This window comes from Danio rerio, chromosome 19 (assembly GCF_049306965.1).
Source record: "Danio rerio strain Tuebingen ecotype United States chromosome 19, GRCz12tu, whole genome shotgun sequence".
Taxonomy (NCBI): domain Eukaryota; kingdom Metazoa; phylum Chordata; class Actinopteri; order Cypriniformes; family Danionidae; genus Danio; species Danio rerio.
Window position 1 is genome coordinate 25,385,171 of NC_133194.1, and position 16,048 is coordinate 25,401,218.

At 35.8% G+C, this 16,048-nt stretch overlaps 1 protein-coding gene across 4 annotated transcripts in view; it reads left to right on the top strand.

The window, feature by feature from the left end:
- Window positions 1-16,048, top strand: part of pkhd1l1.2 (PKHD1 like 1, tandem duplicate 2) — a 67,750-nt gene that overhangs the window by 46,692 nt on the left and 5,010 nt on the right. For 2 of the 4 annotated variants that reach the window (XM_073931003.1, XM_073931004.1), the window contains 22 exons: window positions 2,146-3,175; window positions 3,285-3,473; window positions 4,138-4,289; window positions 4,987-5,146; window positions 5,276-5,465; window positions 5,565-5,659; window positions 5,759-5,904; window positions 6,049-6,178; window positions 7,894-8,012; window positions 8,126-8,255; window positions 8,566-8,727; window positions 9,176-9,279; window positions 9,566-9,689; window positions 9,796-9,917; window positions 10,085-10,175; window positions 11,212-11,360; window positions 11,516-11,638; window positions 11,713-11,824; window positions 11,918-12,034; window positions 12,343-12,508; window positions 13,590-13,822; window positions 13,902-14,066. In XM_073931003.1, coding sequence (XP_073787104.1) covers window positions 2,146-3,175; window positions 3,285-3,473; window positions 4,138-4,289; window positions 4,987-5,146; window positions 5,276-5,465; window positions 5,565-5,659; window positions 5,759-5,904; window positions 6,049-6,178; window positions 7,894-8,012; window positions 8,126-8,255; window positions 8,566-8,727; window positions 9,176-9,279; window positions 9,566-9,689; window positions 9,796-9,917; window positions 10,085-10,175; window positions 11,212-11,360; window positions 11,516-11,638; window positions 11,713-11,824; window positions 11,918-12,034; window positions 12,343-12,508; window positions 13,590-13,822; window positions 13,902-14,066 — 4,009 coding nt within the window. 4 annotated transcript variants of the gene reach the window in all.

Sequence of the window (16,048 nt, forward strand, 5' to 3'; positions counted from 1 at the left end):
GACAAAACTGCTGGCGAGCTCTCAAATATAAGTTGCTCGCACACAAATTTTCTCACATTCTCTCAAATATGCACTGTTCGCGCTAATTTTTAAATTTTCTTGCGCGCTCTCAGGACACTGCTCGCTCAGTGAGATTATATGCAGACTCACAATTTGTATCCTGTGTTCTTTCTTCCTTTTGTGCTTTTTGATATGATTTATATTGGTGCACTATTTATTGACAATAACCACAATACTAAAATAAAAAATACTAAATTTTAATACATATTAATTTGTTTTATGTAATAAACCATTAAATTTTTGGCTAAATTCTTATAGATATCATGATATATTTTATTAGATGTTTCATACACTTAAAGCAACAGAGAATAGACATGAACATAAAGAATACATTTTATTTTAAAAACATCCAAAAACTGCACTATACTAATCAAATAAAAAAAAAACATTCAAACAAAAATATAATTAATGCAAGCAGAAATGTAATAAGACAGAAAATAGGGAAATACTTGATAAGGTATTATAGCCTACTGTACTATTCACTCTTCAAATAAATGTCCCGATCAATCCCATTTTATCATGGCAACTAAAATAAAGTGAACTAGTCTCTGTTGTCTTCCACATTGTTGATGAGATTGTTGAGGACATTTTTCTGTCATCCTCTTTATTTTGAGCAAAAGCTGTTCTACAGGGCTCCTAAACATTGTGTTTGAACAGTACTATGGTAAAGTACTTTAGTTAATCTGTTGTGGTAATATTATAGTTGCTATATATGTATATATGTATGTGGTAATATTATAGTTGCTATATATGTATATGTATATGTATATATGTATATATGCTATGTATACCTAACACATATTACACAAGTGTAATATAAACACATGACCCAATGCTGTAGTTTTTTTTTTTATATATATTTTTCTACAATTCACCACACTTCACTGTAGTAAAATTACACTTTATATTTAATTTTACCATTTCACTATTCTTAATAGTACAGTATGCTGAAGCATCCATTAACAAGTTGTAAATAATACTAGCCTAAAACATAGGCAGTATACCTAACACATTTAAAAACACTAGTATTTATTATAGAACTTACCTTAACCTGTAGGTAAATAGTGTAGCAATATATAAACCATATAAACATTCTTAGGATAACAATTGAACAGGAGGATCTCTGGAGAGCAAAAGCATGAACAGAGGAGGAAACACAGGGCACAAATTGTGAGTCTACATCATCTGACGGAGCGAGAGCAGATCATTCGCATGCGGGCAGCCAGTGTTTAAAAGTAAATCCCTTTGGAGTGATGTGAGTGCACGTGAGGAGTTTTGTCCACAAACAGAGGAAACCGTTGTTCGCTTGATCGTATGTGAATGCGCTCTCAGATTGTAATACTGCGCTTACGACATTTGTCAGTGGAATAATACACGTATATGTTCATCTCACAAATGTAGTGTCTTCTGCCATTTTTATCTATTTGCCGCTTTTCCGCTGCACGTTGGGGCTTAATGTTACTGCCAACAGGGCTGAGCCAATAGCCTCGGACCTCGAGCTCAGAGGCTGAAATCATTCCACATTCAAAGTAAAAACTTCCAATACCCAGAGGGAGATTAATGACAACACACGCTTATATCCACTAACCATGAACAGGAACTTACTTGCGGTATTTCTTATTTGTTAATGTCTTGCGGGTGAAAAGTTTGTTTTAATGCATACAATATTACTGAAAATGTATTAGTAATGCCTTACACTACTGCGTCACCGGACAATGTAATACGTAACTGTAATACATTGCTTTTGTAACGCATTACTACCAACACTGGTTAAATGTCTCCATCTCTCTTGTGCTTTGATCGTCACAGCAACACACTGCCCTTGCACTGCACAACTCATTGAAATAAATGGGTTTTATGTCACATTACTTTCTTTTGACTATGGCTAGAGGGAGAACCAGTGTGCAGTCCGGCATGTTGAGCTCTCTTTTGGACAAAACGGAAAATACAGTTCATTTATTGTACATTTTGTGAAAAAGGCATGATAAATCCCCTTTAAATGATATCTTTACATGATATATAATGAACATAATATTTGCAATAAATTTCAATAACTACATAATGTTTGTTATTGTCCTCTTTTAGCTCTTCAATGTTGGACAAGCGTTCCGTCTAGAACGCTACCCAATCCATTGGCATCTGATGGGTGACGTTCATTTCAAGTCATATGTGCGTGGATGCAGTATCCACCAGTCCTACAACCGTGCCGTCAGCATCCACAGCACTCACAATCTGCTGGTGGAGCAAAACGTCATCTACAATATCATGGGTGGAGCCTTCTTTATTGAGGATGGCATTGAAACTGGCAACATCCTACAGTACAACCTGGCAGTGTTTGTAAAACAGAGCACCAGTTTACAAAATGAAGACATAACTCCAGCTGCATTCTGGATCACCAACCCTAATAACACCATTAGACATAATGCTGTGGCAGGTGGGACACACTTTGGGTTTTGGTACCGCATGCCTGATGATTTCAACGACCCAATTTATGATGCCTACATCTGTCCGAAGAGAGTGCCTCTGGGACAGTTCTTCAACAATACAGTGCATTCGCAGGGTTGGTTTGGCTTGTGGATTTTCCAAGATTTTTTCCCCATGGAGACCGGCAGCTGCAGCTACTCAACTCCAACACCAGCAGTGTTTCGCCGCTTAACTTCTTGGAACAATGAGAAAGGAGCAGAGTGGGTGAATGTAGGATCGGTTCAGTTCAGTGAGTTCCTGATGGTCAATAATGAGAAGGCAGGAGTGGAGGCCAAGAGAATCATCTGGCACTATGTCAGCGGATGGGGACTGGATGGAGGAGCCGCTGTGGTCAACAGCACAATGGTGGGTCATGTGGATGAACTGGGATTAGGAAGTGACTACTGCACCAATCGTGGTATTGTCCTGCCCCTTGATGATGGGATGAGTGTCATCAACACAACATTTGTGAACTTCAATCGTTCATCATGCGCTGCAGTGAGTTTGGCAGAAATTGCTGAAAGCTGCTCACCTCGCTGTGGAGGCTGGAGCGCGAGGTTCAGTGGGATAAAGTTTTATCATTCACCAAACAAGGCCTGGCTCAGATGGGAACATGAAGTGGCGCTAGTAGACATTGATGGATCACTGACAGGTAAAAATAATTAGAAATTATAGTAATTAGATGGTTAAGGGGGGAAATCTTCATTGTATTTTTAAGATTTAAGTAGTGCAAATTATTTAATTGGTTTATTCTTTTAAAGGCAATGTTAGCAACAAGGTGGTGCCAAAGAATAATTTGCTCGACCCAAGACACTGCTTTCCAGCAACAGAGTGGAGCATTGGCATTCCTGCTGCAGTGTGTGACAACACCATTAACTTCCACCGCATGGTCATCTACTATCCCTCTTATACACTTTGGGCTAAAGATGTGATTCTTACCAATTCATATGGTAAGCTGAAATAATCTGTGACCTACTCATGCATTTCTAACACATGTTGTTATACTTCATTAATTATTTCCTGGTCTTTGTTTAGTTTGCAGAACATAATGGCAACATGAAGTTACTCAAAACCATTTACATTTACATTTACCACATTACATCTCCATATCACTACGCTCAACGATTTCAGTTATTTCACAGCCTACACCAGTTAAATATCAAATCAAGTCAAAACAGAAAGCTTTGGATGAGATGTATAGGTTGTTTGTGGACAAAAACTTGACAAATGACTTGAAATAATTCAAAAGTTGAGTTGTGGTAACCATAATATAATTGGAATAATTGATGATAGACCATTTAATTATGGAAGATTAATCTACATCTGTGGAGTAGCCACTCCACTTCTCATCATGACTATATTACCACCCCTGGTGCACATTCATTTCTAATAATTTAACAACTGCTTATCAGTAATTCCTTACATAACACTTTGTCATGTCTGATATATTGCAAAAGATGCTAGATGTAGGTATATGGAGCCTTATTACATATTAAAGCTAAGAAGAACAACAATTCTGATGGGAATGTTCTAAGTTTGTTAAGTTGAAGTTAGTTGTAAAGGGTATAGTATACCTTAGCTGGAATACTTACTCACTTTCATTTCACTCTTTAGGGTCATCAGTGCTACCGTTCCTTTATACATTTATGACCCATTCATATGGCTGGATGGCAATGCTCCCCACAGGCCAAACATACAACTGGTTATTTAATGGTGCCTCCCAAATCACTTCCATCTCATACTATGGAATGGTCTACAGCTTTCGGGTAAAGTGAACACATTACATATTTCAAACAAATGTATTGTTCATTCAAAGGAAAACTGTCAAAAGGTTTTGTTCCTTGACATTTGTTGTCATTTACAGTATCTGTGGAGCATTTAGAAAATTGTAAAGTCTCTTGTTGCTCAACAACAGTTCATAATGATTAAAAGTATAATCATTTAATTTCTGAAATGATTGTTCTCATTTTTTTTGATGTTCTAAATGTCTCATTAAGGCATTTAAATGCTAAATATTTCAATACACAAAGACACATTTAGATTATCTATAAAAATTGTTACAAAAAAGCATTTGTTTTATATTTATATTTGTAAAGTTATAATGTATTTTTAGATTTTTTTATAAAAAAAGGAAAAAGAAATTAAAACATTAAAACATTTCCCTTTAGAAATCTTATACATGTAAATAAGTATACATGCAAATATACTGCATCCAAATTCCATATATGATAAACAAGTTCATATTTAAATTTTATGTATATAAAATATATGCAACATTTCAATAAATTATTAATATATAAGATCAACACATATATAAAATTTATCTAATCTATTTGAACACATATTATATGTCATATGTAATTTGCATTTATTGTCAAAAATCAGATTTCTATATGAATTTATTTTATGAAGTTTGTTTGTCTTTTAGTGTTACACTAATAAATGTCTTCTTCTATTTGACAGCCAGAGAATTATGTTATCATCAACCACAACATGACCCAGACACCTGACATGGTCCACATCATAGATTATAGGAGTGGTTCTCCCGAGCCCCTCAACTCCACTGTGAATGTAAACGGAGACTGGTACATCAACCAGTCATCCAACAGCCTTTATTACATGGGTAAAACTATTCTCTTAACCCAAGACATGACCTGTGGATTTTGAAGGGAACCCATATATTGCTCAAAGCTGCTCAGTACAATGTAAAGATCTGTTATTAGAAGATTTAGTGTTTTGTTTTTGTCTGCAGTGTCTGGGAGAGACCGTGTGTCAAGCCGAAGGAAAAGAAACAGTGTGGACCGCTCACTTATAGATAGATATCTGGTTTTCAATGTGTATCAGTGTTACTATCCCAAATGCATTGCACCTACCTTCACCCCTTCTCCTGAAGTTAGTTTTGGCCCTGACACCCTGCAAACACCTGCAAACTTCACCTACGTGTAAGTTACCACACACACCCTCAGCATTTTTGTTTTTATAGAATACTACAGAATACACTCTGCTGTATCTATTGACCTTAATATAACATGTCATATTAGTTTTAGTCGATGGTCCAATACATCATTTTGGAGGTCAAGTCCTGAGAACAACTTCAATGTCCCACAAGAAGGCTCTGATGTTATCATTCCAGCTTGTAAGCATCTCTAAATTTCAAGACAAAGTCTAGACAACAAAAAAAGCTATTTAACAATGAGAATTTTCTTAATGCTATATCTCATTATCTCTCTTAAAGACGTTTGGATGGTTGTGGATGTTGTAGTCCCCTCCCTGAACAAGCTGAAGATAGCTGGAGTCTTAGAAATTCCAGACACAAACAACGACACCTCTATCATGCAATATAACAATGTTGTTCTGAATGCCACATATATCTCCATTCAGGTAAGGACATACAGTAGCTATGTTCAAATTGCTCCTTCTATACACATCTTCAGATCATTCCACAAACCTATGGTCAGACTATTTGTTATAGGATCAGTTACCTGTGTTAAATTGAAAGACTCTAATACAGGTTCATATAACCAGGGTGGGCGTCTGATAGCTGGCTGGCCTAATGAACCCTTCAGGGGTCAACTACAGATTATACTGAGAGGAAGCCATACCACACCAGACTGGCTGTTACCATATGGAACAAATCAAGGATCCAAAGTGCTGGGTAAAGGAATACAAATATGAATTTGTGCTGTCATGATTAATTATGATTAATCACATCCAAAATAAGTTTGTTTTGACTTAATATTTATGTGTATGTGTGTCTTGTGCCTATACTATTTAATGTGCATATTTTAATATAAACATGCAATTACAGATGAAGTCAGAATTACTAAACCCCTGAATTATTCGCCCCCCTGTTAATTTTTTTTTCCAATTTCTGTTTAATGGAGAGACTATTCTTTCAACACACTTCTAAACATAATTGTTATAATAACTTATTTCTAATAACTGATTTATTTTATCTTTGCCATGATGACAGTCAATAATATTTGACTAGATTTAATAATATTAACTAGCTTAACTAGGTTAATTAGGTTAACTAGGCAGGTTAGGGTAATTAGGCAAGTTATTGTATAACGATGGTTTGTTCTGTAGACTATCAGAAAAATATATATAGCTTAAATGGGCTAATCATTTTGACCTAAATTTTATTTAAATTTTTTTTTAAAATTAAAAACATAGTTTTTTCTCGCTGAAACAAACATAAGACTTTCTTCAGAGGAAAAAATATTATCAGACATACTGTGAAAATTTCCTTGCTCTGTTTAACATCATTTGGGAAACATTAAAAAAAAAAAAAAAAAAAAAAAAAAAAAAATCTAAGGGGCCGGTAATAATTCTGACTTCAACTGTATGTTTTTCTATTATAAATTATTTATAAATACAATATATATATATATATATATATATATATATATATATATATATATATATATATATATATATATATATATATATATATATATATATCTGTGTGTGTGTGTGTGTAAATATTTGTGTGTTTAGACACAGTATGCATGCATATATTGTATTATCTCGTTATGCGCTGATATATTGGCCACTGATCTTTATTGGCTGATATTGGATACATGTAAAACTATCGGCATATATCAGCAATAATATTAAAATGGCAAATACCTATGGTTTATTAAGCACATGAAGGCAATTAATTGCATGTCTTTTCTTAAAGCAAAATCATTAAATACTTGCAAAAAATACAAGATTTCTAAAACAAAATTAGACCTAATTTTTACATGTTAATTTAAATGTCAGATTTGCTTTGAAAAAAGCTGAAAGTTAGCACCATGTTCAAGCGCTGACAAAAAAAAAAAAAAAACTTTGGTTAGTTAAAAACGTCTTGGACAAAAAAATGCTGACTGCAGTTTAGTGAGTCAATATTTTTCTGGTACACCAAAATAATAACCTACACATAGCGACAGCATGTTTATTGAATATATGCATTCTATTAAATGTCAAATAAAAGTTATTGTTGTTGAAAAAAAAATTGAATAGCAAAAATGACCTTTAAAGACATCTTTTTGTTAAAATTTTAACATTAAATGTAAAAATGTAAAATGTACTTTAAAAATGTTGGACAGTTAAATCTAAAATTAATCTAAGCTACTACTGTTTAGTATGTAATTTGACAAAATCCGTACACAAATCAGCCGAAAGTGTTTTTTTTTTTTTTTTTTTTTAAATCAGTACTGTATTGTTCAATAAAATCCTATCAGTGCACCCCTAATGTATACAAAGTTGGATTTTGGATAAATCTTTGACAGCACTAATATACGGTAAATCCAAATTAAGATATATTATCTATGAACATATCTGCATTACATCCTTTCCATGGCAAAAAAATGGGTTGTCTTCCAGGTGTATTTGGATCTCTTGATCTGTATGGCATGCCACATAATGTGTATCACACTAAACTGGCAAGCACATCCCAGGCAGGAAACAGCACTCTCTCTCTACAGGAGTCTGTGGACTGGAAGGTTAGAGAGCTTAAAAAAACTATTGAAACCTGCTTGCATTATTTGCTCATACTCCATTTGTGCTCCACGTGAAGTGTTAATGTTTTAATAAAGCAGTCATTCATTATCTCCAGGCCGGAGATAAGATCCTACTGTCAACGACCAGCTATGACCCTTGGCAAACAGAAATACGCACCATCGCTGCAGTCTCCGATTATGGCCGCACACTGACCTTGGACCAGCCTTTAACATATACACACATTGGTAAGTCCACCTAGATCCATAGAAATAATAGGAATTGTGCTGTATTCATAAACTGTTCCATTAAAGGTACATACAGTATATCAAATATAAAATTAATATGTGATAATGAGGGTTTTTATTATCATTACTTTTTGAAAGAAGATTCTTTTGCAAACTATAAAGACATTTTAATGTCACTTTTTATCAATTTATTACATACAGTACCCACCAAATAAAAGTATTTACTTAATTAAAAATGTCACACTAATGCAATCAATTATAATATTAATGAATGTATCGGCCTTAATATCAAATGTATCTGCTCATATAGGTGAGAGCTACAGTGTTCCAGGTACTTCAAGAAGTTATCAGCTTGCAGGAAATGTGGCTTTACTGACCAGGAACATCCAGATCATTGGTCAGGAGTATCCGGATATGTTCACAGAGTCTTATGGAGCTCGAGTTCTGGTGGGAACCTTCTCTGGTTTCAGAGGTATAAACTTTAGTAAATTCTCATAAAGAACTAATAATACACAAACCACCAAATATATTTTGGGTTTATTCACTAATAAGTATTAGACTGTAAATATGAGGGAATTTTGCTGATGATAAGATTAAAAGAAAAACATTTTAGTAAGAGATAATCCTCAGTAGATGCAGGAAGACAATTAAGACCAGACTCTAAACTATGGAAACACTTGGGCTAAACAAACAGACTAATCATGGGAACATTGGATAACATACAGGCAAAGTCCACAACATTACATGAAAGATAAGACAAAAGAATTAGAATTTTGGTGTTTAAAAGACCGATATTATTTAAAGAAGTTCATGTCACAATAATATTTCTGCATTTGCATTTTGTTTTAGTTGTTAATCATCTCAATCTAGCACAGTTTAAGTAACACCTTTTCATTAATTCTATCATACTTTCATAACAGGGAAAGCTCAGATCAGAAATGTTCAGTTCTATCACACTGGACAGGAGGGATGGAACGACCTGTCAGACCCACGATACTCTCTGGTGTTTCTTAACCTGGGATGGGTGAGTAAAAGTCTTGATACAGTACATGTGTAACGGAGGCCAGCTAGTAAGTGCTGTGAAGGTAAACCTCACTCCTCTGACCTCTAAAGGTGCTCTAGTGACAGAAGCTAGAGGCTATGGTGTTTAGCCTCCTTGGTAGAGCAACTGACTTCCATGTGGAAAATTGCCGGTTCGATAGCAGCTCGGAGTGGGTTGTAGTGTTGGACTGGCGGGGTTACAAATATGTTTCAACATTTAAAAATGTTCCTGTCAACTACTAACAGTAGAGTTATAATGTATTTTTTAGGTGGCTGGTGAGTCTTACATTAGTGGATGTTCTTTTCACGATGGCTTTGCCCCTGCTATTGGCATTTTTGGAACAGATGGACTGAGCATCGATGACAATGTGATCCATCACACTGTTGGAGAAGGTGCAGACACTGGCAGCTTTACTGTTAAATATTAACATAAAATGAATATACTATCAAACCAAAGGGGATCACTCATAGACCTGCTATTTGTATTTTCATTACCAAGGAATCAGTGTTAAGGGAGACAGTAATGTGATTCAGAGGAACTTGGTTACTCTGACACTGTGGCCTGGATCATACAACGGCAGAGCAGAGGACTTCAACTTTCAATGGAATGCAGCCATTGAGGTACTATTGACAGAAAAGGGTCAGATGGTAATCCGACAGTTCTACATTAGAACTTGGTGTAGAATTATTGTCATACACATTTAGCATGGTATTTAGATTGTGATTCAAGACTGTCACATTTTGTTTGCGAAAATAAAGAGAAACATTCATTATTGCTTATGTTCCAGGTGAACGAGGCCACCAATGTGACTCTTAAAGGAAATATTGTTGCTGGCTATGAACGAGTGGGATTCAGAATTGATGGAGAACCATGCCCAGGTATACACTGTAAGGTTTTGTTTCAAAAGAGAAAAACAAAAAATACTTTGATAGATAGTGATAATGTTCATCTAGAGGTCTTAAAAATTGTAGTAACACTTTGTCATTTGAGTCATTTTAGCATGTTGGAGGGAAAGATTAGTGTGCAACAAGGAAACGATAAATGTGTATATACATGTATATCACCATTTCTCTTAGACAACATTTTTCTACAGGTTCTGTTGACTTCTCACCAAATTTCCACCAAATGTCAGTGACAACCAAAGCAAATACATACAAGGAAAACAAAGTTGAAATAGTTTAGAATTTAAATTGTGTAAAAACATTTAGAAAATGAACAAATGGGGTGTAAAAAGGCATGTAAATCTTGGATAGCAGCTGCAATCTCTTAGCAGTTAGAAACAACCCTGCCTCTCGTCATTGTAAATTAATATTAACTGCTTCAGTCTCAACAAATAGGATGCCAAGATGATGAAAATGAAACCAGGGTGGATATTTCTACAAAGCAATGATCTCACAGCCAAGGAAACTCTCAGCTAGTTTCAGAAAAGAAAATAAAGCTGCTAGAATGGCATAGCAAATCACATGACCTGGATCCAAAAGAAAATAAGAAGTAAAGATCAGAGTTGATAGACAAGACTGAAGACATGATTTTTTTAAAGACTTTGTTGAAGTATCTGGGCAGAAATCTGGGCAATGCATGCGACTCCATTCTTATCTTGAAGCTGTAATTTATACAAAAAGCCTTTTATACAAAGCATTAAATACATTTCAGTTGTTTAGTACTTTTTCCTTGTGTCAGCCCATTGTTATAACACAATGTAATTTCTGGAGGAAAAAAAAAAAATCTTTTATTTATATGTTTGGATTGTTTGTCAGCAGCACCTTTAGAGCACCTTTAATTTACCTGCTTTATATAAATGAGTGAAACCAAACAATATTGTCTGAGAAACATATGGTAACCTTATATTGTGCAACACTACTTTATACAATTTATGTGAAATATTTACTGAGTTTTTTTAACAATATCTAAAAGGGTTTTCAGAGTCTGAGGCACAATGGAGTCAGAATGAGGCGCATGGTGGTCTCTACGGACTCTACATGAATAGAGACGGACTGCCTGGTTGCTCTCAGATCCAGGGTTTCACTGTCTGGAGGAGCTTTGATTTTGGCATTTATGTTCAAGTATGATAAATGATTTATGCACATATTACTATAATACTATTAAGTAACAACAAATTAATTTGTCTTATTGATCAGAGACATTTATTTCTAATTACATCATTGTAATTTACCAGTCTGATGAACACGTTTTATTAAAATTTTCTCCTCACTTCCAGGTCTCCATGAATGTGTTGATTTCTAATGTGACCCTGATTGATAATGGAATGGGAATCATGTCATTAATTTATAATCCTCCCTCGATCAGCCACATGTATGCTGACAAATCTGTTCGTGTGCAGGTGAGAATACTCTAGATGTCTCTTTAGTCAAAGTTAAGAAAATATTTTTTTAAATTACATTTATATTTTTCCAGGGTGCCCTGATTGTAGGCAACAGCCCCAACTTTAACTGTTTAGACAGTCTGTCCACGACTATGACATTTGTTTCACTCAGCAGAAGTCACAGGGCTCCACGTCCCCCCAGTGGTACAACATATGTTATACAGTTATCTATTCACTACTGAAAGTATGTGATCTGTTTTATGAGCGTATTCCAATTCTCTCTTCTCTATGCAACAGGTGGTAGGTCTGGAGTCTGTTGGCCGACGTTTGAATCTTATCATAACAGTGGCCCACAAAATCTTCTCACTGGACTGACCAGCTACAGTGCCATCGCTGGTCTAATGACCATCTCTGGTGAAACTAAATTTCTCATATATATATATGGATCTTAAGTTTGATTTCATTTTGCAATCAATCAATCAATCAATCAATCAATCAATCAATCAATCAATCAATCAATCAATCAATCAATCAATCAATCAATCAATCAATCAATTCAGCTTTTCAATCTAATAGTCAATAAATCAATTAATCAATCAATCGAGTCAGCTATTCGATCTAATAGTCAATCAATCAATCAATCAAGTCAGTTATTCAATAAATCAATCCATCAATCAGTCAATCAAAATAATAATAAAAATAATGCCACTTTCTGTCCCCAGACACAACTTTTATTGGTTTCCAGAATGTGTGTTCAACAGAGAGAAATTACATGTTTATGACCAACCCAGGAAATGAGGATCTACAACATCCAATCAGTGTCGAAAGGATAACCATGATAAATAGCACAGAGGACTCTCTAGCATTTATTCATCGGCCTGATCTTAGGTAAGCTAATCTAGCAGTACTACACTGCAAAAAATGCTTTTCTTACCTAGATTTTTTGTCTTGTTTCTAGTCCAAATATCTACAAATTCTTAAATCAAGAAGCATTTTCTAGACAAGCAAAACATATTGTGTTGTTTTAAGAAAGAATATGCCAAAATGAAGTGAGTTTTTCCTCAAATCAAGCAAAAAAATCTGCCAATGGGGTAAGCAAAATAATCTTGATTTTCGATTTGTGATAAGATTATTTTGCTTACCCCATTGGCAGATTATGTAGCTTGATTTAAGGAAAAACTCACTTCATTTTTCCATATTATTTCTTAAAACAAGACAATATGTTTTGATTGTCTAGAAAATGCTTCTTGATTTAAGAACTTTTAGATATTTGGAGTAGAAACAAGACAAAAAATTTAAGTAAGAAAAGCATTTTTTGTTGTGTAGAACACAATATTGAAAGGCAACAAAGTGTCACCATACATTTGCTGTTGATTAGTCATGGTGGAATAGTAGTAAAACGAACAAAAAACATGATATTTGTGATTATTAGGCTATATTTTATATTTAAATATTATATATTGGCGATGTGGTGGCGCAGTGGGTAGTGCTGTCGACTCACAGCAAAAAGGTCGTTGATTCGAGCCTCGGCTGGGTCAGTTGTCATTTCTGTGTGGAGTTTGCATGTTCGCGTGGGTTTCCTCTGGGTGCTCCGGTTTCCCCCACAGTCTAAAAGCATGTGGGATAGGTGAATTAAATAAACTAAATTGGCGTAGTGTATGAGTGTGAATTAGTGTATATGGATGTTTCCCAGTGATAGGATGCAGCTGTAAGGGCATTCGCTGCATAAAACCTATGTTGGATAAGTTGGTGGTTTATTCTACTGTGGCGACTCATGTTTAATAAAGGGACTAAGCCGAAAAAAAAATTAATGAATGAATTGGGGTTAGGACTACCACTGGTTTAACATATTTGAAGCGTAACACTGAGTTTAACATGCTACTAAAGATACTAAAATGGGTGTAAAACAGTTTATTCTAATAAAGGTGGCTGAGTCATTTGTTATCAATTATTGGTTGTCTCGTATCAGCAAGGTGAACCCATCGGACTGTGTGGACATGGACTGTGATGCTAAGAAGAAGACTATGTTGAAAGACTTGGATGGCAGTTTCCTGGGAGCTGTGGGAGCAGTGGTTCCCCAGTCGGAGTATGAATGGAATGGAAACCCTCGGCATGGACTGGGTGACTACCGAATCCCAAAAGTCATGCTCACTTATCTCAATGGCAGCCGCATACCTGTCAATCAAATCTCTCCTTACAAAGGTACAGTACGTCTGAGTGCTGTTCATTATTCACAGTAATCTAAAAGAAATCACATGATGTGACTGTTTTATCTGTGCAGGTGTGATCAGAAGCAACTGTACCTACATGAGCACCTGGCAGAGCTACAAGTGCTTTGGGCTTAACTACAAGATGCTGGTCATCGAGAGTCTGGACACTGACACTGAAACCAGGCGTCTTTCACCTGTAGCCATCCTGGGGGACAAATATGTGGATTTGATTAATGGTATGACACCCCTGATGTCTATTTATTATCTTCTTTTTATGTGTCATATACTTAATGTATAATACATAAAATGGTAAGTTCTGTCATGAAACTCTATTGTTCGCCCAGGCATTACATGGTGTAGGTGGTTGATTTCTGTCACCTCAGCAGACAATGAGTTTTTATGAGATTTAAATACCTGTTGTTTTTATCAATAAAACTTTAAAGGGCACATAGTTTACCCCTTTTTTTAAGATTTAATATTAATATTATGGTTCTTCTGAGTGTGCCAGTTTAGGTTCAGTTCCAAACACAGCTCAGATTTTTTTCATCATAATGTGTTAAAAAGTGTTATTTTCGGCCGTGTACACAGCTTGCTGTTTTAGGGGTGTGTGGACAGCCGCCGACTTGAAGCACCATTGTGTGTACCCTGTGTAAACTTGAATGCAGGTCACACACCAGAAGCATCGCTCTGCGACGCGTAACCTTGTGCCACGCAGCCTCGCGCCACGCAGCGCCATGTATTTTAGAATTCTAAACGTAGGTTTCTATCAGGTATACACAACTTCGTTTCAAGTCGGCGGCTGTCCGAAGCGCCGTTCTGTGTACCCTGATAGAAACCTATGTTTTGAATTCTAAAATGCATGGCGTGACACTGTGCGTTGCCGAGCGGCGCTTCTGATGTGCGAACTGCAGGCAAGTTATTTGAGGGCCATGTACGTGAGGCAACTTCCTCACACTTTCCAGGTGCACCTAGTTAAAAGGGAACTTTGTGACCTCTATAAATGCAAACTGCTGAAGTTTAAGGTAAATGCAATGAAAAGTACACATGTTTGCAAAACTACCTACAAACAAACAAAGTTTAAAACAACAATTTCGACTAAAGTGATCATGTGGTGAATGTTGATCTTGTATTGAGCCCAATGAGCCTTACATCTAAAAATAGAGCAAGGGTGTTCCTTTAGTGACATTGCTTTGACTTACACGCTGAAAATGGCGAATGTGAAACAATAAACTGAGGATAAGGTGACATGTACCTGTCAATCAACATTGGTGGGCACGGGGATCGCACTCGATCTGAAAACCGCTCCAATTGGTCCACCGTTTTTAAGTTGTTAAATTGACAAAAAAGGACTGGGTGTGTTTATATCACCCCAATATGACTGTCTATACACTATACTTACAGTACACACATTTCTGTCCAAGCATCTTGAAAAGTAGATTTTTCACCATAGGTGCCCTTTAAAGTAGTCAAATATATATTGATTACTTTACTTAAACGTCCCATGAAATGAAAATAAAGTATTTTAGGGGTTAGGATTAGTATTGTTTATTTTTAGGATATCTATAAGCTAGTGTGCTCCAAAACAGTGACAAAAGTCATGTCACTTTCACCCAAATGGATTAACTATGTTCTGCCCTATAAATAAAAATCCATTACTTCAGAGCACTTCATGGGATCTTTAATCTCTCTAACAGGGGTCATGACAGAACTATATATATTTACTAGGGATGTCAAATCGAAATCGATCGAAATTTATGCTCAATTTCGATTATCGAATCAAAAAATAGAATCGTCGATGCTGCCACGCCCCCATGTCACGTCAGCTTGGCTTGCCAAGCAGGAAAAAAACAGGCTTCTTGAAGTGCTTGTTAAACTGCAGAAGCAGGAGACCCGTCGACAGAGCTTAAACCCTCTCCTTTTTCAATGAAGTCGCCGGTGTGTAAGCATTTTGGATTTCCAGTGAGTTATGTTGACAACATTCGTGTTGTCGACAAAAAACCACAGTTTTGCAAGCTCTGCTATGTACATATTACGTACGGTTCGTCCGATAGACAACACCGGCATCGTGATCCTTTGCCCGCCCCCTTTGCAAATTTGCTCGCGAAAAGTACACACTCAGGCCCTGTTTACACTGTCTTTGTTTTTAAATGGCATTTTAGAACGACAACGATTTGACATCCACAGTGGCGTGTAGCATTTCTGAGTAGCCCTCCTTCTT